Here is a 23,531-nt window from a genome sequence, read left to right as displayed (position 1 = left end):
AAATAAATAGCACAGCTTGCACTTCAGCAGAGCACGAACAGGCATTTATAGAAAGAAGCCCCAGTGAAACCATATGCCCTTTCAATACACCTCCCAGGCAAATAAAACCAACTAATAGCAAGCAGGCAAAGTGTATCAAGGGGTTTTTCAAACAAACAGAAGGATCCCAACAAGGAAAACCCCCCAGCTCCAGCAGCCCCACAGAGTCACTCTGCCCATACATCTGGGGGGCTCAGCCCCTCGGCACCGCTGGGCTGGGGGCACCACACACCTGGGCTCAAAGAGAGCAACAGCAACCATTTCTCCTCCCCAGTTCCTTAGCACAGCTCACTGTACATCCCCCAGCCACTGTGGTTAGCTGTGCCTTCTGTGTCAGACTGTTTCCCATGCCAGGCTGAGTGTATTACTTCTCTCTATTTCTTTTTTCCTGCTCCTGCTACATGTCAGGCTCCCAGAAGAATGAAATGAAAGGGTTCTGATCACAGATTTCTCCTGAGCAACTAACTCATAATGTGCAAGCTCTCCAAGCTGAAGCTGCAGCATGTTTCTTCATCCCTATACAGCTGCAAACAAATAATCAGGGAAAAACAACCAGTGCATGATTATACCCAAACCTGGCCAAGGCAACATGGATCAGAATTAAGCCCCATCTGAAAGGTAGGTCATGGCTCTTGTGTATATTATTCCCTCCCCCAAAGCTGCAGCAATAATTGCATGATGAAGGTGGAAAGCAAAAAAAAAAAAAAAAAAAAAAAGAGAGAGAAACAAAATGAAACAACAAATCAACAAAAGCAAAAAGCCAGGCACCCAAGATATCTTTGCAGGAGCTGGTCCTCTTGAATCAGAACCCTGGAATTGTTCTGCAATCGACTCAGTGGACAGTTACCATCTGTTTATGGAAAAAAATGTTAATAACCCCCAATCATAATCAAATAGGCAACCACTTTACTTTAAGTACCTATTAACTAATGCTAAATTACAATGAAACAGCTCTGCAAGTACTTCTGACATCCACATGCACATCAGCAGTGCCAGCACTTTGATCGGGGCTATTAGAACAAACACCAAATGAACTGATAGTGACGCGATGCCTCAAACAGTACAGAAAGCGTGGGCTGTATTTATTTACTGTTCTTTCATTTCTCCCCCACCTCCTTGTTGCTTTTGCCTATTCAGAAAGAAAATATGTATATGGCCTGTGTACAGATGTAGGCACCACCCACCACCACCGTGAACGTCTGGTCCCCTGTGTTTTGCTTTGCTGTCCAAGGCTGAGTTTCCGTATGGATTCTTCAGTGCCCAGAAAGGCTTGAGGCACTGCCATCAGTGGGGCATCACCCAAATGGTCATATTCTGCTTAGCCTCCTTGTCCCCATGATGCCTGTAACGGCATCCCTAAGTCCTTCCCCTATCTCCTTTGGGAGGAACTGGGAGGCAGATACAAAAGCTGCTGCAGGGAGAGGGAAAACCAGGCAAGGCAGGAGAGCCGTACGCACACGCTCGCACACATGCAGATAGGATGCACGAGCACAAGCCTTATTTCTTTAGGAAATCAGATTAAAAAGCAATTGACTCTTTGCCAACTGTAACCAAGCCTGAACCATTAGCTGGCACCGTCTCCACCCAAGGAAGAAAACCTCATTTAGAAAATGCAAGTTTTTAATCTCAGAGCCTGGAAAATAGTTCATCTCAGCAGAACAAGTGGTCTTGCCTCTGGAATTTGTCTAGCATCTTTCTCCCTCTACATCTGCAAACTCAATTCTTTCTGATTTTTGTTTTATTTTTTTTAATATATATTTTGCAGCACCAGGAGTACATCACACAAATATGCATGAGGACATGTTCTTTATCCCTAGGCCCTTGCAAATGTAACAGAAAACAAGCAGAAGGAGCATATATTTCAGTCCATCAACCTTAGCATTTACAAGACCTCCATCACTGTGCCATCCAAATATTTTGTTAGCCCCAGGACTTTTCTATGTCGTTACTGTTGGTTTATGAAATTTCCTTTTTGTTAGTCCCAGGACTTGCGTGTGGCCTTTTTATTATATTATGAAATTTCATTTCCTGTCACCTGCTGGGATTAAACTTTGATGGGAAGATGTAGGTTTATGAGACTTGTGGTGACAAGCCTGACCCCACAAGGTGAGGTGTAAAACCCTCCACTTTCAGCAGGTGGTCAGGAAATGTGGGACACTGAGTTTGGAGACAGAGCAAGAGACAGCTGAGCAGGGGATGCTGGGCTCCTTGCTTCCACATGATCTATCCCCACCTCCAAGCCCCACTCCCTTGGGACACAGTGACACACCAAAGTGTCCTGACTTCCAATTCCTTGCTGTGTTAGATCCTGTTCTTTTTCCCACACTAATGCAAGGCTTTAAAAACCATCTCACCTCCCCCTCTGGATCCACCACCCTTCAGCAAATGGCTGCAGCCTATGTCTGTGACCTGAATGCTTCTCAGTTTTTTTATTTACTTTTTCTGGCGGTTTCCCCCACTGCTGATCCCCCAGCCCCTCATCAGCTGCTTCAGCCCACCCTGATATGACATCCAACCTTATCAGCCCAAGCCCACCTCTCTCTCTCTCTCTAGGAGACCATCTGCTTAATGCTAAAAGACACCGAAGAAAAAAAGATATTCTCAGAGAGACTCACGAGGTGCTTTGGGTAACGTGTCCAACACGAGCACACAATGTTCTGCATCCGTGACAAAAACAACAGGAAAAACCTGCTCCTGCAGGCTTGCCAAGCTGGGATTTCAACAACAAGTGGCAACATATCAGCTGGCGATGAACAGCTCCTGATTCAGGGAATGATGCACTTTCCCAAAAAGGCTCAGAGTCTGGATTTTTTTCTTAGTAAATAATAACATGCTAGGTGCCATACAAGGTGGCTCCTGCCCAAGAATCAACTCATAATGATGGACCCAGAGGAAAGTGCAGGCTAAAGGAGATTTGGAAGTGGTTGCCAGCTGTACTTGCCTCAGTATCAGAATAATGCCAGACTTGAACATGAGCCCCTGGAAGAGCAGCTCAGGACCACTTAAGACCCTAAAGTAACCAAAGAGAGAGTAAAGCTCTGGACTCATGCACCTGCTGAGCAGCAAGGAGGGAGAGTTTAGAAACTGCATTTTGCAATGAATGGAGGGGATTGTGACACTTCTTGTGAGGTGACAAATGGATCAGCTATAGCTGGCAGGGCAGACCATAGCCAGGGTACCACAAACCATCCCAGCCACAGCAGGTGAAGGGAAGAGTTGCCTTTGTGCTGTGGGTGAAGGTGGTGAAGGGTTTGGTAGCAAGCCTGGTGACACAAGCCCAAGGTACAAAGCCTGGTGGCATGGCAGTTGACAGTGGTATTATGGCAAAAGAAAAAAGTGTAGGCAGAAGAGACACAGGATGCTCAAAGTAAGTGCAGCCAGGTATAGGGAGACTGTCCACAGGCAGGAGGATCTGCAGCCTCCAACTGGAAGCAAAGCTTAAGCAGTGTGAGTGGACTACCCACAGTGGTGCCTATGACACTCCTGATCCATTAAAGAGCTTTGTCCCTGGTTTTAAAGATGTATTCAATTTCTGTTAACTCTATCTCTCCATGCAATGGCATTAATAAAGCTTTCAGAAACTTCACAGAGTTGTGGTCTCATATTAGAATTGGAAGAAATACAGCATGATGAGGAGGGATGCTGGCTTTTCTGGCTAAACATTTTTACATCCAAAAAAACCCCCAAACCTTCATGCACATAGGCCCATCACAGCACCCCTGTGGTTTCTGGGAATGCAGAATATCTGCTGACACACTTATCCAAAAACCTCTGAACACATACACACATCTGTTCACCAAGACTGGTTACCCACACAAGGTTCACTCCTCTTTAATTCTTCCATTAGGGTCAGAAGTTACTTTTCCTTTTTAGATTTCTATCTCTAAGCTCCATCAGTGGCAAATGCCCAAGCATTTCCAAAGTGTTCTGACAAATCCCTCCAGAAGGCATGTAACATCATCCCAGTTTTACAGATGGGGAAATTAAAGCAGAGACAGAGGTTAAGACAGCTAATTGCCTGTGGACACTAAGTGAATCAGTAGAAGAGCTGGGAATTGATCCCAGGAACCATGTCTTCCATTCCTCTACTCCACCCACCAGTCAGTACACCCTACCAGATGGTTTTTATCATTGGACATATGGACTAAATATTGCTAAGTTGGTGTAGATTTGCTATTTAATTAAATGTCCCCTCTTCCATCTCCATAGGATGCACAGGGCAAACTCCAGCCAGAATCCCATCTGGACACACTCAGGAAGTATCTAACTAAAGCAAATAAAACCCCAGGCAAGCACTAGAAACCTTTCCAAACCTATCAACCTGCCCTGCAACATAGACCCCAGCAAGACCAGGAAACAGGCTGCAAGTCAGAAGCCTTGGAAAGAGCTCATATTTGTCAAAGCCTGGCTTCAAACAGTGCTTGCATGAGCCACCAATTAGGCTGGGAACTACTTTGTCATGTGAAGGTTCTTCCTTGAGTCTTCACTGGGCACCACCAACGCTGCCCAACTGGAGATACCAGCAGAGTCACAAAAAGCAGATGGCACAGAGTCATCTACTTTTTTTCTGGCATTAGCTCTACCACATCACAGGGCTGGTGTTGATAAGACTGAGAGACCAATTCTGTCTGGCAAACAGACACATTCTCACTTTCCAATCACTACCAAGGACATTTGAAATTGCTCCTGAAGTGGTTATTCATGATGCAGAGGAGTAAACTTTCCAATAGAGAGGTAGAAGAAAGAGACCTTCAACATCACTGAAGGACGGGTCAGTAATTGCTTAGAGATTTATAGCACCTGCCTTTCCAACAAACCCAAACCAGTTTCACATCCTCCTCTTCCTTCTTCACACCCTGTGCTCTGCACCCAGCATGACGCAAGGGGAAACCCACGTATCATCAGCTCCCCAAAACCAGATTTCATCCAAGAACATGCTCTTGGAGTACAACACCCTCAATGCATGAACAAAAGGAGCAGGTTCAGAGCTCCTCTGGAATGCAGTTGTGTACAGACAAGGAAAACACAGCAGAAGCAGGTACCAGGGAGAACCACCAGCCTGTGTATCTCTGTTACTCTCTCAACAGAAGGGAGTTGGACAACGTTCTCTTTAGGAGGCTTTGCACTGATGCTGACAATGTAAGAATAAAGCCACAACACCTTCCCTTGTGTGTTATAAGAGCCGGGCAATTCTGCAAGGTGCCTCCTGACACAAGAAAGTGACTGCACATACCTTTCATCCCAAACTTGGACCGTCGGCCATACTTGTTGATCATAATAAAGAGGACGACCAAGAGGACACAAGCAAAAGCTGCCAGGCCAACTGCTATGGAAACCTGAAAGGAAAAAGCCTTAGAGTCAAGACATAGGAACTTAGGAGTCTAGACTGGAAATACAGCACCTCCTTGCCCAGTTAACCTTCCTCTAGGCCCATACCTTCTGCTGCACAGCACAGGTATCAGCTGTGGAGGAAAAAAGAAGCAAAACCAAAGGGCTCTGCACAGTTTGGAAGCATCGCAGGCTGTTTGCAGGGCTGGGAGGTTTAGGATCTCCTTGTCAGCAATGCTGTTCTGACACCAGCTCTCTCCAGCCCTTAGCTCCAAACATCTGCAGGAAAGAACAACCACTACATCAAAGCCTGGGCTCTCCCTTCACTGCATCACATCACAAGTCTCCATTTCTGACATCACCACTGTGCCATGATGTCACAGCACTAAACCTACACTAACCTTAGCGGGAAAGACACACGAGCAGTACAAAATATTTTAGAAAGAGCAACAGTCCCCATCCCAAAATCCTTCAGGACACAAAGAATAAGGGACAACACACCACAAAATGGAAACAGAAGAAAATAAGTAGAAATGAGGGGGTTTTTGGGTTTTGGCTGGTTTTTTGTTTGGTTGGTTTGGTTTTGGTTTAAAAAAAAAATTTGGTTTTCCTAAAGCCTCTAAAGGTTTCCTATTTACTGGGATTTTTAGTAATAAATATTTATACCACAACAGTGTCCAGAATCCTTCACTGGAACTGTGGTTCCACCGTGTCAGTGAACAAGCAGAGGAAAGAAAACCTCCTTGCCCTGAAGGCTTTACAATCCCAGGCTTATTTTAATATTTATGAATATTTATTCCTTCAAGTCTTTGCTCGAGATATTTTTATTGCATTGATGTAAACAACAATTTCTTTGGCATTTGTCCAATTGTTCTCCTCTACTGGGTCTTGTGATGCATTTAGACTTCGCTTCCTTTTACAAAACTGCATTCTGCTATAATAGAAAATACATCATTTAACCAAGAAAAAGTAATTTCATTTTGCAACCCTTTTCCCTGCCCTTTATACATTAGCTACAATATTTCTAAATTTTTTATTTCACCACACTCTATTTTCATCCCCCAGCTTGTTTTCTGTGCTTTATATTTAATAATCATGGCACATTATTACTCCAGTCTCACTGCTCAAAGTAATCACTTCAGTTATAGGATATTTTCTGTTGGATGAGAACTGAAACCAATGTGGATTGAGTTCTGTTCATTCTGTTAACACCTGGTGGGTTTCCAGATCTTAAAACTGTCACAGAATTAGTGTAACTGTATAGCATGCTATTTTTTCCCACAAATATTTAGACACACATTTTATTTTTCTACCTGGATTCTGCAGAAGAAAGACAATCTTGAGATCTGATAAGCTGCAGGCTTTCATTCCCTGTTTCATTTTTGGCACGTCCTGCAGAGCAGGAGAGAGGGCAAACTGGCATTGACAGAAATGAACTAAGCTAAATCTGAATCTTCTTACAGAGCAAAACTTAACACCTCAATAACAGACTGAAAACCACAATTGCTTGTTTGTGTGTTCTGCAGGTGCTACTTTCTCAGAGTGAGAATTTCTGACCCTGCCAGCAGCAACTTCACAGGATGCCTTATCTTCAAAGAGCTCCCTGGTTCCACACTGCAGACCCGAGAGGATCATGTCAGTGTTTTACTTGCCTGACACAAGCCTTAAAATCCTCCTGATTTTTGTCTCGAGTCATAAAGGAAGAGATTTTCCTTGAAAACATCACAGAAATGTAAATACTGAGCCATGGACAACAAGAAACGTATGCAAAACAGTTCTGCAGAGAAGAGGGCAGGACTCACCCCAAAAGTGTCCTCCTCTGGTTTGTGGGTCACAGTGATGGGTGGGGTGGGACTCACTTCATAATCACCGACTGAAACCAAAACACCAAAGACAGAAGATTCAATGTGGCTCCCACAGGACTCCAAGGCATCAGCACATCCCCAGTGGCAGGGCCTGACCTGATGAGCTCCACTTCACCCCTAACAGAGGCTGCAACTTTCAATTTCAAAATGAACCAAAATCAGTCATCAAAGAGTTCCCTGTGCACATCAGCAGAGAAAACAAAGACCAGGACAACGCTGATGTGACTCCAACCTTACAAACAAGAAACATTTTGGTGGTCTATGGTAGGGACTTCCAACCTGAGCCTTCTCCCAGAATTTTCAGAAGTCTATTGGGCAAAGTAGGACTGAATGATGAGATTGACTCCAGAAGAACTTGATGCAAAGAAACAACTTCTTGGATGTTTTTCGGAGGGAAAAAATAGGAAAAATAAAGATTCTGTTGAGCAAACACTACAGATGATGGGTCTTGCTTCTGACCTCAATCCACAATAAGGAACACATAAATGGGCCATGACACACAACTGCTTTGTGGACTGGACAGGTTGCATCTACATAAGACTCCACTACACCACAACCAACCAGTTAGAGTTTCAGTGATATTTATCTCCAGCTTTGCCATTTAAGACCTCAAACACTGTCACTTCCACTATAAAACCTTCTTCAGGATCCCACTAGAGGGAAATTAACATCTCCTGGGATCTACAGATTGCCTTGTTGATCGAAAGCTCCCTATCCATGTTGCTCGTGCATGGGGAAAGCCAGGACTTTAGACAACTTTCCTCAGATTGCTTTTTGCTTCCTGATTTTTCCTCCAGGACCACATAAGTCACAGAAGGGCACTGGGGAAAAAACCAAAACACACAGTATGAAAAGGGCAAGAGGACACTTACTTGAAACAAAGTTGTCCGTACTCTCTGTGGAAAGGACAAAGAGAGAAGTAACACAGTTAGCAGCACAGCAGAGGAAAAGTTCTCATTCCCAGTCCACCTCAGACATGCTCCACCACCCCAAAAGGAAACCAAAAGTTCTCATCTTTTGTCTTTTTGGGCAACTGTAACTAAAAATTGCAGCAGATGTACCAGCAGGACATTCCTGAGGTCAGGATGCACAGGTGCACCTGCGTGGGGCTGACCCAGCAGAGGGATGCTGCTGCCAGAACAGAGAACAATCAGCAGCACTGTGTGTCTGGAGACTTTTAACTGCTTGTTAAACAACCTTTCAGCAGGTGAGCAAAGCTCAACAGATACATGGGCTCAGCAGGACAGGGGTGGAGAAAGTCCTGTGAGGACAAAGACAAGCTCCCAGGAAAGACAGTCCACCCTGGGGCAGGGATTTAGAGATGTCCTCTGAGCTCCCTCCACAGTCTACTGAACCACTCATCAACTCCAACAGCATCTGGACTGGATATGGAGGCTTCAGCTGTCCCAGAGCTGCCTCTTGCCCAAGACAATCCCTGCTGTCAGCCTCCTGACTGCTCCAGTCTATTCATTAAAACTCCTCCAGCTTCCAAAGGTGGCCGAGGCCCCAGAGGATGATGTCTAAAGCTCTCTGTGACACTCAGTTTACATAGCATGAGAACAACGTCAGCTTTCAATTCACTCGCCCATGTCAGAAACTGAGCCCAATATTAACTGGAGTTTACACAGCTTTGCTGGCAGAGGGCTCTTGGAAGGATGCTGAAGCCTTCACGGGTGAGGTTTGGAAGGGAAGTGAAAAAACAACCCCCGGGTGACAAACACAGCTTTCCAAACCAAGGGAAAAAACCTGAAAAAATATTTTTGTTTCAAGTCAACTAGAAGGGTAACTTTCCTTGGCTTTTTCTAGCAAGAGACAAGGAAAAAAAAAAAAAAAAAGGAAGAAATATTTCATTTGGAGACTTTTTTTTTTCCTATTAATGTGGACAGACTCTAGCTGTAAATCTCTTGCTGCTTCTCTACTTTACTCTGTCCATTTTTTCCTTGCTGGACTAAGCAAATTTAACAGAAACCCACAAAAAGCTTTTCCCACTAAAGTCTATTTTTTGAAGCAAAAAAAATAGCTGAGGAATTTCAGCCAACTTAAGTTCTGTGAGTTCTGCAGAACACTCAAAGAATTGAACACTCATCAAGGAGGCGAGGAAGGTACATCAGGCTTTGGGGATTAAATAAGGAGATGGTAGCCTATGGTACAGATGCCAGTAATGACAGGAAATGAGATTTTTATCAGGAGATGACACATATCTGTCCTGGGATACATTTCCCCAGCTCCTTGAGCCACAGCATCACAGAGAAGCGGGATATGGCTCAGGGCATATCTCTCAGCTCCCATCCAGCTTCCTCTCAATGGCACCTTTCTCCTCTCAGCCTAGGAAGCACAGTCTGTGACCATACCAATAAGAGGTTACACACCAGAGATTTCTAAAATGTGGTCACAAGTCCTTTTCTATGCTGATAGGAAGTCTTCCAGGCTACAATTCCATTAATTAAGCCTAACAATCTCATCCTGGGTAGTGACAGCAAAACCCTTGCACGTGTGAATAGCTATAGGCAATAAACATCCTGAATGAACCACACTGGGGAACCTTCAATTTGTGGCATTTTCTAGAGGAATCTACCTTCCAATGGGGAATTGTAAATGTCAGCTGCATTGAGTGTTAATGTCAGCTTTGGCAGTGGACAGAACAACGAACTTCAAGGAAAGTAAATTACATCCTGCATTGGGCTGACAGGGTCTGCCAGGGTGAGGGACAGCTTGGGACTTCCGATCAGAAGAAATAAAAGAAATGGGTGAGTTCCTGCTCAGAGATGGTTCAGGGTCTCTAAATACTCCACACCAACACTACATATAAGGTGTGGGTGAAGGTGCACTCAATATTTTACATACATTTCACACAATCCCATTTTTCCAAAGCCTCTGACATGAGAGGCTCTTCAAACACCAAGGTGCTTTCCCACAACACAGATCCATTTCCAAAATCAGCTCCCTGGAGCAGCAGATCTGTCCCCTTTTTCTGGAGGTTCAGCACTTGCTTAAGACCTGTCTCCATTTCACAGATATGGAAATTGAGTCACAAAGGTGGAACCTGAGAAAGATGAGACTGCAAACCTGCACCTCTCCTCACCCACCTACATTTGATAAGCTGCTCTTCTGCCCTGACAGAAGGAAACATAAATAGGTCAGATAGTCAAACAAGGCATCATCCTTGAAGCCAGAATACAAATTTTCTTCTCCCGTCCATATTAGCTCATTTGTTCAATTGTCAGATCTTCAAGGCAGGGATCTGGGCTTGCATTTACGATATTTGACCTGCAGGAAAGCTCTGTGTGCATATATGGTGTGATATAAATAATAAATGAGAGTAATGCTGGTATTTTTCTATATTTAGCAAATGCCGTATTTTGTTGAATTTTCTTGGGCTGCAGGGGCCAATTTAGAGCTGCCACTTTCTCATGGCATCATTCCTGAAAGCAGCAACATGCACAGATCTTAACTCCATGATGACCAGAGAGGTGTTGCAATGACAGAGGAAACCAAGACCCTCCATGTTCCTATGGAGCAGAGAGGTCACCATAAAAGTCTCTCCTGCACTCAGAGCTGGATCATCATGTCTTCAAATGTTTGTTTTCTGGTTTGGTGTTTTATTTTGGGTTTGGGTTGGTTTTGGTTTTTGCATTTAAGCCCTAATCACTGGAGAGTACAATGGGGAATTCCAAACAGTCAGTTAAGAAATCCCAGCAAACTGATGCAAAGCAATTAATTGAGCTGTCGCATCTTTTGTAGACCTATCATCCTGGAATTGCACATGTCATCTTTGGAGAGAAAACAACCCTGCTGCTGCTGCATCCAGCTATAATTGCTTCACAGATGCAAGCTAGAATTAAAAAAGGGAAGAACTGCATCATTGTTATAGGCTTTCCTTTCTATAGCTTGTAACTAGCAATGATTGAGAGAACTGACTGAGAGAATACTTTCTGGGGCAAGCCAGACAATATCCAAAATAGCTGACCAAACTAACATCTTATTCCCACTGGAATACTGTAAAATCTTAAAAAAAACCCACAATACATTACACAACAAAAATACCTAAACCAGTTAGTCTGTGTCTCTCTACATTAAAGAGTTGTTACAACATCAAAGCACACTTAAGTAGGAGAATCATATTGTTCAGAAAAGGCCTCTTCACCTCTTCCAACCCAAAGTCCAGATTGGGTTGTCAAGGACTTGTGGTGGAGCCACAGTAAGACCTTTGGATTGCAAGCAACCCTAATGAGACAAACTGAATACCCTACCTGGAAAGGGCTTTTCAAGGAAGTGTCCTTTGATGGTTTGGTTGGCTGAGCCCAGTTGGTTGGTGGCCACAATCGTGTAGTTGCCATTGTTGTAGTGAGTGGGTTTGTTGAAGAGCAGACAACCCTCAGACACTTCCCCTTGTTGGTAAAACTCCATGTGGATGATCTCTGTCTCCCGGAGGACCTGGCCATTGTGCAGCCAGTGAAGGGTGGGAGCTGGGTTCCCATGCACTGCAAATGCAATGCAGTGCTCCAGGTGTAGCACTGGCTCCTCCAGGGTTAGGATGCGAGGGGGATCTAGCAGAGAGAAACATGGCAGGCTCACAGCACACCTCCACCCACATCGTGTCTCTGTGCACCATGGAAATTCAGATTATTGAAAACACAACCTCCAAAATTCTTTGTTCTATTCTTCCCATGGATGCCTGCAAACAAGCAGCTTTAAAGCACAAGAACTGTTGTTCTACACTCCTCAGAAGAAGGATCTGAACCACAGCCAGATCTCCTGGGTTTCCAAACAGGGGTAATAATTAACAACAGGGATGGTCTTTTCACCAGCTCAGAAAAAAATTAAGCTTGGAGTTGCCTGGTCCACACACAACTGCTGCTCTCCTTCCCTCAAGGGATGATGGGGAGGCTGCCTGTCCCCATTACAGAGGATGCTGATGCAGCACTGCTATGCTACACATGTGCAAGGTGCCTGTGGGACCACTCCAGTCACACTGAGCAATTCTGGATTGCTTAGCCATGGAAGCAAACATCCCTCAGCGACTGCCTGTCCTTGGGGGTTTTGACTGGCTCAGTATCCCAAAGGAGTTCTCACTCGCCAAGCACCCTCCAGGGGTATTTTAATTAAAGGGAGCAGAGTGGGAGAGGGAAATGCAGATACTCCACCTGCAATTTATTGCATATGCATTGTCTTTCCCCTCAGGACACCCCAAGAATTCAAATGTTGCTCTGCCATCACTTCTGAAACCCCATTTACGACGCCTACACATAAGATCTCAAACCCCAAGGCTGGCAAGGTCTGAACAGAATTTTATGCAAAGACAAAGGACACAAAAAGATAGAGGTCTTCCCTAAAATCTGTTCCTGGTACCATCCAGCTGCAAAGACAAATCACAGGGCACCTACAGGGAGCAAAACAGTGTGCAACTTTCACCCACCTTTCAGAAAAAGATGGTGAATTTTTCAGATACTGAAAGTGGTAGAAAAAAACAAACAAACAAACAAAAAAAAAGGTGCAGATCTGCTTGGAGCTGAGCAAAATTCTCCCACCAGCACCCAGCTGCCCTAAGCCACTCAGCTGTGTCCCAGCTACCTCCTTTCACTTGCAAGTCTAGATTTGCATGTGGCTTGTTCACATCTTCCTGGCAAGGAGGATTCTACACAGGCAGCCACCTACACAGAAACCCAGATCTTTTCAATGTGAGATTACAGCCTGAGTGATTGGACTGGGCAAAAGAGCAGGGCTAGCAGAAGCTGTCAGCAGCTTAGAGGACTACAAGGGTGAAAATAGGTATTGGCATGGTGCTGTTTCAGGTGTGGAGGAAAAGATGCTAAAACACAGTGCAAAATACACCTGCCTGCTGACCAGTCACCTCTGAGCTAATGCAGACTTTAATTACCTCCATTCTTCAATTCATCAATAGTTTTAATTGGGAGGAAGATGAAAGTAGCAAAGTATCTGCTCTCTTCTTTCCAATCCCCTCTGACTCCTTGTCTTTACAGTAGCTCCTGCACTGCACTGGACATGCAACACATGTGGTTTCACCAAAATGATCCAGAACCTTGTGTGGATCTGTGCTCTACCTAGCAAGGTTGAGGGTGGGGGACAGATTTTCAAACTACAGAGTAAGGGCAAATATTACAGAGCAACACATAGTAAATCTCAGCTGCTTGAGAGCACAAAGCTGTGTAAACTTCCTCTTAAGGTCAGGTTTGTGTTAAGTGATATTAGAAAGCACAAAGAAAGTTTAGCTACTTGCAGTGAACAGTTGGAATTTGACACGTGCATTTACAGAGTGTTTGAAGTATAACTTTACAGGAACAGACCTGGGAGGAAGCATTAGCAGTCCTGAAATAAGGCAAGATTTACGCTGGTTTTAGCAAGGGTGATGTTTAACCTCTCTCGAGGCATTAGGGAGAGGAACTCTGGATTTGTAAATAGAGTTTTAGCTACTCTAAAGCTTTTCCTTTACTTTGCTGGATCTTCCAAGACATGGGTGGAGAGATGTCCACTATCTGTGTAGCACTGCTGCTCCTCCCCTGCACTAGTGCTCATTCCTGCATTATTGGAAGCAGCAGGAAAGCAAAAATACTGACACTTTAAAAAGCTGTGTGAGGATCCACCTCCTCTTCGTGCTCAGCTCCTAACTCTCATTCACAAAACCAGCATGTGACTGGTAGTGAGTGGCCATGCCACTCATCACATGGTTCCCAGGGCAGCCCTCCAGCCTCCCTGTGGTCAAGGTCTCTCCATTGCTACTTACAGTAGACGGTGAGCAGCACGCTGGCATTGCTCATCCCCACCACGTTCTCTGCAATGCAGGTAAGCAGGAACCCGTTGTCCTCACTGGTGACATTCACCAAGGTCAAATTGATGGCATGAACATTGGTCCAGTTGAGGTTGGTCTAAAAATCCCAGTGAGAAATACAGACAGAAATCAGTGTCCATTGGCTTCTCTCCTCCCTGCACCCAGAAGATGAGGATCCCAGTTTCCATATAAGATGCTAGGTCTCAAAAAAAATGAGGAAAACTAAGATCTGGATGAGGGAAGGTGTTTCCTCATCTGATTAAATACACCATATCCTATAAGAAGAACTATTGGGAGAGGTGAGCTGCAGGATTGTAGCACTGATGAACACAGCTTGCCTCTAGCAAAGCTTGTGTAGCTTGATTTCAGCTACAGCTGCTGCAGACACCTCTAAACAGGCAGTTTCATTAGAGAAGATATGAGTCAATTCAATTAGGGAGCACTGAAATATGAAGCTCTCTCAGCTTTACTTTCCAGCCATACAGAGAGGGAAGGTTCTGTGGGCTTCAGGCAGTTCCCAAGTTCTCATGTGGTTAGGGTATGGACTCAATTCTGCTTTGGACACCACCCTGTCACATTTCTCACAGTAGTCTCCACCATCTACCTGACCCTCTGCCCTGCATGCACAGACCCAGGGAATCCATGGCAGCTACCCCTGCCCTTGCCACATTGGGCATGGGCAGCCCTGTGGTCCCACAGCCCCTACCTGGTGGGTGTTGATGGAGTGGAGATCAGCCACTGTCCAGTCGACGTCGGGCAGCGGCGATCCTGAGCCATTGCAGGTGATGACAGCATTCTCCCCTTCCCGCACCGTCAGGTTCACATGGCTCACACTGATCTCGGGGAGGTCTAGGAGAGCCAGACACCAAGGCACTCAGGGTGTACACACGTGTACCCAGATCCTGTTGAGCTGTTCCCCAAAACCCGCTTCTTGCACCTCAGGATAAGGAGCAGGCACTGCCTTGCTCTACCAAGTGAAGGATGATGCATGGAGAGAAGGGAAAGCATGGATGCTGGAGATCTGGCAGCACAACAGAGCCTCTCATCACACTCAAATTCAAATTTGTGTCTAGTTCTGGATGCCCTTCCTTTCACACCACTCCCTTTCCCCATCTCTTCTGTTCCTACAAAAGCTGCTCTCCAGGGCAGTCACCTGGGACAGGAGAGCTGCATGTGCTGGGAGAGGATCCAAAGTGTTCCCACCTCCAGGGACAAAGAACAGAGAGCCAAGCACTCTGGGCAAGGATAGCATCCCTCTAATTTATAACAATCAAGGGAAGATGACCAAGGATGTGTCCTCATATTAACTGCAGCTCTCTAATAAAAGGTGCCCTTGTTCTTCCTTAGTGGTGGCACAGAGTCGCTGATTTATGGTGGCTCAGATTTACACCCCTTCCTTACATGTTGCCATAGGTACCGAGTATCCTTGCAACACAATAAAAAACATTGCTGGTTTCAAACAGCCTTCTTGCATAGGAGAGGCTTTCTGGACTCATTGTGGTAGCAAACTGGGTAGGCAGGGCATGGGGGAACTGGTCAGTGGTCCCCCCCCATCATAGGCCAGCAGCATCCATTACAAGCAACCCATAGCCATGGATGGGGATACACATCCTGTCATTATCCTCAGGGAGTGACACCAGGAGGGAAGAAATATTGCACTGATTTGGGGGGATGCCAGAAGGAAGGAGGCAGCAGTCAAGGCCTGAGAAGGTTGCACAAGTGCAGGAATTAGCAGAGAGGGAGATGGGAGATGGGAGAGACACAGACAGTCTATCCAGGTTGAGCTGATACCAAACATGACCACATCAAACCATGCCAGCCCTCAGCAACAAAGGGCAAAGACAAATGGGATGTTGTTACAACATCCGTTGAGTCATCTTAATGCCTCAACCAAAAGACTCTTCTTTGGAGGCAAATAGATCAATGCCCTTCCAAGGGACTGTGAGGTCACAGAAGGTACCCACCCTGCACATCATCATGTTTGTGTTCCCAAACCCTGCTGTCACTTTCAGTCTAATACCAATATTGATAGAGTCACCTTCTACTGTCCCTGATCCCTAGATTTGTTTTTTTTCCCCTCTAATCCATGCAGATTATTTGTCCCATGTGGGGAGGAAATTACAGCACACTCTCAAATCTTTTTCGTTCATCCACATGCAAGCACCCTTTGGCCAATTTCCAGAGCTTAATAAAGGGATATCATGAATTTAGGGGAAAAAAAAACCAAAGAAAAAGAAAAGAAAAAAGTCAATCAGATGAGCATGCTGCTTTTCTACTACTACAACAAACAAACCCAAATTCTTAGAACAGAGGAAGATTATGAGAAAAAGAAAACCTCTGGTTTTCCCCCATTTTTTCCTCCTTTTTTCAGCCCATGACTTTGACAGCTGCTTATGTATAGACAGTTTAATTGCTGTGCTGAAGGTACCTCCTTCCTCTTGCTCTGCAAGGGATGCTTTCTAGTAAAGGCAATAGCAGAGCAAAAGCTGACACTGAACAAGCAGCTGATGTGTGAGGAAGATGAAGGTAAAGGGATAACTATTAAACATGCCTCCTGTTGCTCCTGGGGCCACTGGACTCTTTTAAAACATCAGCAGGAAGCAGAAAGAGATAAAGTCACTCCTGCCTCTTCCCTACAGTCATGGGTTTTCAATTGAAAAAAATAAAACTAAAGAAAATGAACACAGATGTGTATTTTTTAAGAATAACTATGAAATATAAGGTAGCAGCATCTTTTAACAAGATGCTATTTCTAGGAGTAGTTAGACAGAGAAAGAACATGGAACATATCAAGACATCAAACATATCACACACACATTGGCAGCTGTGAAATCCTTCCCAGCATTTCAGTGAGGGCAATGCCCAAAATCACCCAGTGCCTTCATTCATACAGTAACAACAGCCCCACATTAACCCAGATTATCTGGTTTTAATCCACCAACTACCCCCCATCAGCATCAACCATCTTGTTCTTGACCTCATTGTGGGATCATGCAAGCACCAGGTTCCCCAACCAGAGTTGCCAGATAGGACAGGGGTCCCTCCCAGCAGCCCCATGGCCTCCCCTACATCAAGCCCTGGCTGCACCTTACCACACTGGGTGATGTTCATCTCCTGTAAAGGGATGATGGCAGCATCCATGTTCATGCAGTAGAGCTCCTGGTACTGCATGTTCGCCTCACCCTTCTCCTGCCAGAGCTGGATCCAGCGGATGTCACAGCTGCAGTTAAAAAGGTTCCTCTCTAGTCTCCTATGGGCAGACAGAGCATGAGAAAGGACAGTGAGGTGGGGAAGGATAACTAAATCCATTACCTGGCCCTAGGCTCCCCAAGGAGGACAACCACCATGCAGGTGCAAGGGGCCCTTTTGAGCTAAGGGAGAATCTCTTCTACATTATTTGCCTGGGGTGTTCCGGCACACGTTCATGACTCTCCTGACTCCAGAGAGACCAAAGTTACACATCCATGTGCTCAGTCTCCTTCATGCAGGCACACAAGGTTTTACATCTCCCAGGGCATCATGCAGATGCACATAACATCTCTCACCACAGGCTCTGCACACCTGCAGCTCAGTTCCACAGCAGTGCTGTCCAGACAGCCAAAACACCCAGCCCTCAGCAAAGGAGCAAGCAGCTCTCACTGCCCTAAAATATTGATTCACATCTACAAATAACACTTCGGTGGGGTCCGAGACCCTGCTGGGCCAAGCACACCTCCAGCCCCCATAAGTGCTTGGAGAAGCTGGAAGCTTTTCTCCTGAGCATCTTAGATGAACAGAGTCTCCTGGTGACCCAGGACACGAACTCATGCACAGGGCATAGTGCACTTTAATCGACCCAAACAGCACCACACTGAGACCCTGCTGACCTAGCAGGGAGAAATGGGGGAAAAAAGCACTGCCTTTAATGTACTTCATTTAAAACACACTTACACAGAGTTTATATACCAGGAATGTTTATTATAATTGATTTTCCAACCTATTAACTATTTCATTTACATTTTTAAAGCCCTGCAGCAGCTCTCTGTGGAAATTGGAAGTGCAAGGATGGCAGGTCCCAGCAAGGAGGAGAGCCCAGTGCTCTGCCAGGGAAGACCAAGTTAGCAGCATGGGTTGCAACAATAACTTAAGCAAAATAGGACAGAGTTTGAACAAATGAAATATTTCCCCACATAACTGTGAAGCAAAGAAAGCGGGGAGCAGAGGAGACAGAAGTGTAAAATGTGAGTTCAGTCACCCCAAAGCAGAAAGGCATCTCCAAATGTCAAACTATTGCTTCATGTGACATCTAGATCCCCTGTCATTCAGGAGGAAACTGGTTTTCTGGTCTGTTCCACATGTTACTGCAAAATTCATGCTTGCTTTTACAAAATTAATTCCCCCAACTAACAGGATTTGGAAGCAACCTTCCAAACGTGCAGCTGCTGCTTCATCCATCCAGTACTGCAAAAGGAGGAGGAGGAGAAAGGATCTCCTGGTAACACTCAGGAGTGTTAAGCCTGAATCCTAACAATGCCACTTTGAGTCTTCTCATAGAAGATGCCATCTGACTTTTTTTTTTTATTTTTAATAAGAACAAACACTGGGTTCAGCTTCACTGTGTGGCTTTTCATTAGTTCATTCCTTTCCCATTAAAAGCACCTAAACCTTTATGAGACAGGTACAAGGCTCAGATAAGTGACTCAAAGGCCAAAGCACTAAATTTAACAGACCAGAGCAGATTAGCTTCAATGATTGGTGGAGCTCAAATGACAAGGCATTCCCTGCACACTACAGCAGCTACTGCCTGTGCCTCACCCAAGGCTTTGCATCCTCTTCAGTGTGGCCATGAATCCACATTCTCTTCAGGCTTCTTCCAAGGTCACTGCTTCCAGCAGGGCACAGGTAAGAGCCATGGGCTCAGCTGACAGCAGATCAGGTAACCAGAGTTGTACCCTTGGAGCTGTCAGGGAGCTCAGAGGCAATGGGGGAGAAATTCTGCTCTAATGCAAATAACATCACAAGAGGAGGCTGCTGGGGAGAGCTGCTGCCCCAAGCACTTCAAAGCAGCTCCATAATAAGGAATAGAGAGCAGCATTCCTGGCCCATTGCTAATTCATGAAGGCCCATGAATAACCCAGGAGCAGTGGGCTTCAGGGCAGAACTTACCCATAACTTGCCCCAACATCAATGATGTAACTCACTCTAATCAAGACCCCCAAGGGGCTATTGCACAAATTAACTCCCATCACTGGCTAGATATGTCGAGTGCTACCAGCAGCTGGCATGGCAGTGTGGGTAGAAGGGGCATGGGTTTGTGCTCCCATTTTTTAGAATATGCACTGCAAAAGCACTTGACACATGGGAGATGCCCTCGACATCTCCCATCACAGCAGGAAGGACAGAAACAAAGAAAGGCACAGCAGGGCAACCAAGAAACCTTTGCTGCTGTCATGTGCTTAACGGGGACAGCAGCACTGAAGTAAGAGTTATGGCAAGCAGCTCCTTCTCACCAGACTCATCTGGCACCAGTTACTCCTGGAAAGGACCAGTGAACCCAAAGGGCATTTTTTGATGATAAACTTTAGCTTGGAGATGTTTCCAAAGCATTGCTTTTGGTTGCAGGTGCTCGGGAGCTGCTCACACTCCTACACTGTCTGAAGGCCTCAATAAAAGCAAAAATTCCTGTGAGAAATAGGAAGTATCAGAGCTACAAGTGACCTGTGTTCATTCTGCACAAGCAGAGCTACTCTCTGCACCTAGGAGATGGCTCAAAAAGGGACCAGATGTGCACATGAGCCAGAGCCATCCACTAGCCCCAAGCAAAGCACAGGCTTGCAGCACATTGTGCTCCAGGCACAGCCCCTTCAGGAAGCAGGAACACTGCAGGTCTTGTGTTTGGGACAGAGAAAATCTAGGACAGTTCTGTCCTGCAGTGTCATTTGAGGAGACAACAACAGAGCCAGAACCCTGGAACTATGCAGCCACCAGGTCAACTCTGCAGAGCCAGTGATGCTGCAAGCACCTGGTTGAGCCCAGCTTTGCAGAAAGCCATCATACCCATTGCCTTCAAAAGCTGCTTGGACAGCCTACACCAGAGTGGACCAGTGCAGGGGAGGGATGCCATCAGCGTCACTGTACATACTGGGACAAACAAGATTTGACACACAGAGGTTTTTTTCAGGCTAGGTGGTGAAACGAGACATGCGCCCAGTCCCACACCTCCCCTCTCATCAGCTAAAACAAAGCTGTCTGCAGCTAAACCCTCTCAGAGGGCAGTGGAGATCCTTGCCACACACTTTTTCTGTCTGTTTTCATTCCCATAAAGCTGCTGCCAAGGCTTCATACACTTGCAATTAAACCACTCCTACCTAGGGACTAAGACTGCTTTCCTAAGCTTGAGAACCAAAGAGTGCCCAGTGAAGAAAGAACAAAACCTATTTTTGTTTTTTTTCTTTCTATTTATTTCCCAGAACCAGGGCTTCTCCTGGGGGTCCAGCCAGAACTATTATTTCCAAACATGTTCCAGAAAGGGATGGGACAAAAAAGGGAAGAACTCAGACAGGGAGCACTTCGTGGCACCTGACAGGTGGACTGGCTAATGCAGAGAGTGGGCAAGTGCCCACTGTATGGCTACCACTCTGTGACTGCTGGCAGCAATGAGTTTTTAAGCAAGAGGCACAGGTGGTGTTAAGTTGAGCAGTTGTGCTCTTCCCATCCCCATCAAAACCTCTCACTGTAGTACTGTGGAAATCCACTGCAGGGCAAGCTGGCAGGGACTGCTGGTATTAGAAATGCTGATGGGCTGGGCAGAGAGGCAAGATGTTCGGGACTACAAGGTTTTATACAACCAAAGATGTAATTGGATCCAGAGTCTTAGGTCTTTCTGGGAAGGGATTTCTTGAAATGTCAGCCCTAAGCTCTCTGAGGACGTGACAAAGGAAGCCAAGGACATGACAGAGGAAACCAGCTGTGACTTCTGGATAAGAAAGGTTTTAAGTCAAATGTTTATGAGCTCTTGCATGTGTTGGATGCTTCCTTGCACACACTCAGCTTCAGACTTAGGAGAGTTGTGCACACATTAGCCCAAGCCCTGCTGGTCAAGGTCAGCCCATCCTGTGAGAATTAAGGCTGGAGTTACTGGAAACCATTCCAAGATTTGCTTCTGGCCAGGAGAAAGAAGAAAAAAAAAATAATACTAAAATAATACTCTTTGGAACTGTGCCTCATTTTTGCCATCCTTTCTTCAGTGAGTCAGCAGGGGAAAAGCTTAGCTCAGCTGAACAAGAAAAGAAACTGCTTTAAAACAATCCCATCTTGCCCATCCTGCGATGCCTTGAGCAGTTTTCAAGTCCCAAATTTCCACCCACCTGCCTGCTCTCATAGTGTGGCATAATCTTCCCATTAGTCTTCTCCTCATTCCTCCTTCGTGTCCACCATGAGTGGCTATCTCAGGTCTCATGTTCCCTGGCAACCTCCATGTCACATCAGTTGTAGTTTCTCCCTTCCCAAAACTCCCCTGGAGACCACCCTTCCATCACTTTCCTTCCTGTATGCTCTGCTGCTCCATTTTAACACATTCCAAGCCATGGTTTTGCCTTGGATGACTGTCCTCCCTCTCAATCCATGTCTGCCTGGTAGCACCAGAGCACTGGCACTCAACACAAGGTGCCTGTGCTTAACCACTGCCTGGACCCACTTGTCCCACCAACCCTCCCTGCAGACCTAAGTCTTTCAAGACGAGCAGACTCTCAATGGCATCTGTGTGTCCCTGAAGTCTTCTGGCCTCTTCAGTTGTGCACAAGTGCTGCTGTTCAGCCTTCCTGGGGTCTGCTACCTCTGCACCAGTTGCTGCTGCTCACTGCCTTGTTCCTTTATGGAAAGTTTTGGCTCAAGTTCAAGTCCTTAGATGATGTCAGTCTGCAACTACCTCCCTAGTTTTCACAAGTGTTTCACAATCACTTTATATGGGTCATGTATTCTGTCTTCATCCCAGATTTTGGAAGCCTCCTTGAAGCTCAGTGTGCCAAAAAACTGTCTTCTACTCACCCATCCTCTGCATTTCTAAAAAAAATACAGTATTTCCCACTTCTGTGCATCCATAACTAATTGCTCCCTACCTTTTCTTTTCCTCATCAACAGGTTCCATCCCATCACTCAGGACCATGACTACCCTACAGTAGACAATGTATGCCTTTAATTCCCAATATCTTCATGTGAATGACTATTCAGAGCCCATACATCAGGCTTCACCTCCATGATGTCTTCTCTCAAACAAATCCAAAGTTCAGCAGGACCATTTTTTACAGTCCAAAGGACCATACTGCAGGCACATAGCCCTGTCCCATTTACACTGACGTCCCAGGGAATAACAGCTAAAACATCCCACTTCTGTCATGCTTTGGGGAAGAGCATCACCATGTTATTCTGGTACTGAGTATCCTACCTGTGTCCTGGAATACTGAGGGACCTCTTGAGAAGGAGCCCAGAGAGGAACATTTGTCAGGAAACACCAGTGACAAATCAATTCTTCAGAAAGAATAAACTTGACCAGGCTTTTACTCCAGCAAGCCAGGCCCTGTAGCTACACATATCTGTAAGTATAAGCTGATCACCAGAGCTGAAACCAGGAGGTGGCTTGCAAGACCCCTTTCACAACATGGTGACAGGAGAGGTCCAGCCAAAGGCTTCAGCTCCATGCAGTGCCAAGCCCCCCATGAGACACCACAGACCCCACATCACATCAGTGTTGCTTTCCCACCCTATCACTATCAACCAGTCTTGGGCTGCATATTTCTACCCACATTTTCCCTCTGCATTGCTATTTCCTCTCACGTTTCTCTCTGCATTATTGCTTTCATCAACTGGGGCTCGTTATATCCAAAAAAACCACTCTGAGCACAGCTCCAACTGGAGCCAAGTAATTCAGCTCCTTCCTGTCTGCCAGGATGCAGAGCACTGGCCCCAGGTGACTTTGCTGACACCAACCAAAGCCACCCCAAGCACACCAGCTTCCCTGTCAGGATCCCCACAAGAGGACAGCCCAGCTGTGTTCTCCATCGGGGGGGATAAGTGCACTTTGCTGCCCAAAGAGCAGCAGCTCAATTCCCTTTATGCTTGGCATTGGTCTTTTGAGTTTGACTTGAGCTGGCAAACCTAGGACACGTCTGAAGGAAGAAAATATGACCAAATGAAACAAAGCCACATAAAAACAGGCCTCATTGGATGTATTCCCACTAATCTGCAGGCTCATGATTACCCCAGGCCCTGCCAGTGCCTCTAGCTGAGGACTGCAGCCCCATTGGCTCCTCCACTCTTGGGTCTCTCTTGGGTAACAACCATCAATCTGAGTTTTGCCAGACGGTGCAATGACAATAAGTAAAGGTCTAAGAATACAAATGACTCATGCTATTAAACTCGAAACCTGAGCCAGGCTTGAAAAATACTTAGAGCTGTAATCAGCAAGGACACAAATTCCAAATTCAGCTTTTTAACTCTGCAAGCCAGATTCCTCATTGGAAGGGCGTTTCTCTGTT

General features: G+C 45.7%; 1 protein-coding gene across 6 annotated transcripts in view; it reads right to left on the bottom strand.

The window, feature by feature from the left end:
* Positions 1–23,531, bottom strand: part of NTRK3 (neurotrophic receptor tyrosine kinase 3) — a 204,930-nt gene that overhangs the window by 128,707 nt on the left and 52,692 nt on the right. For 5 of the 6 annotated variants that reach the window (XM_030456762.1, XM_008491959.2, XM_008491958.2 and 2 more), the window contains exons 5-11: positions 17,112–17,269; positions 14,726–14,868; positions 13,975–14,116; positions 11,483–11,779; positions 8,105–8,128; positions 7,170–7,240; positions 5,273–5,375 (exon numbers count right to left, since the gene is read on the bottom strand). In XM_030456762.1, coding sequence (XP_030312622.1) covers positions 5,273–5,375; positions 7,170–7,240; positions 8,105–8,128; positions 11,483–11,779; positions 13,975–14,116; positions 14,726–14,868; positions 17,112–17,269 — 938 coding nt within the window. The remainder of the gene's footprint in view (positions 1–5,272; positions 5,376–7,169; positions 7,241–8,104; positions 8,129–11,482; positions 11,780–13,974; positions 14,117–14,725; positions 14,869–17,111; positions 17,270–23,531) is intronic. The other variant, XM_008491961.2, reaches the window with a different exon arrangement.

The sequence above is a fragment of the Calypte anna genome, chromosome 10 (genome assembly GCF_003957555.1).
Source record: "Calypte anna isolate BGI_N300 chromosome 10, bCalAnn1_v1.p, whole genome shotgun sequence".
Lineage (NCBI taxonomy): Eukaryota > Metazoa > Chordata > Aves > Apodiformes > Trochilidae > Calypte > Calypte anna.
The sequence above is the reverse complement of the archived record's forward strand: the minus strand, read 5'-3'. Positions and strand labels throughout refer to the sequence as shown.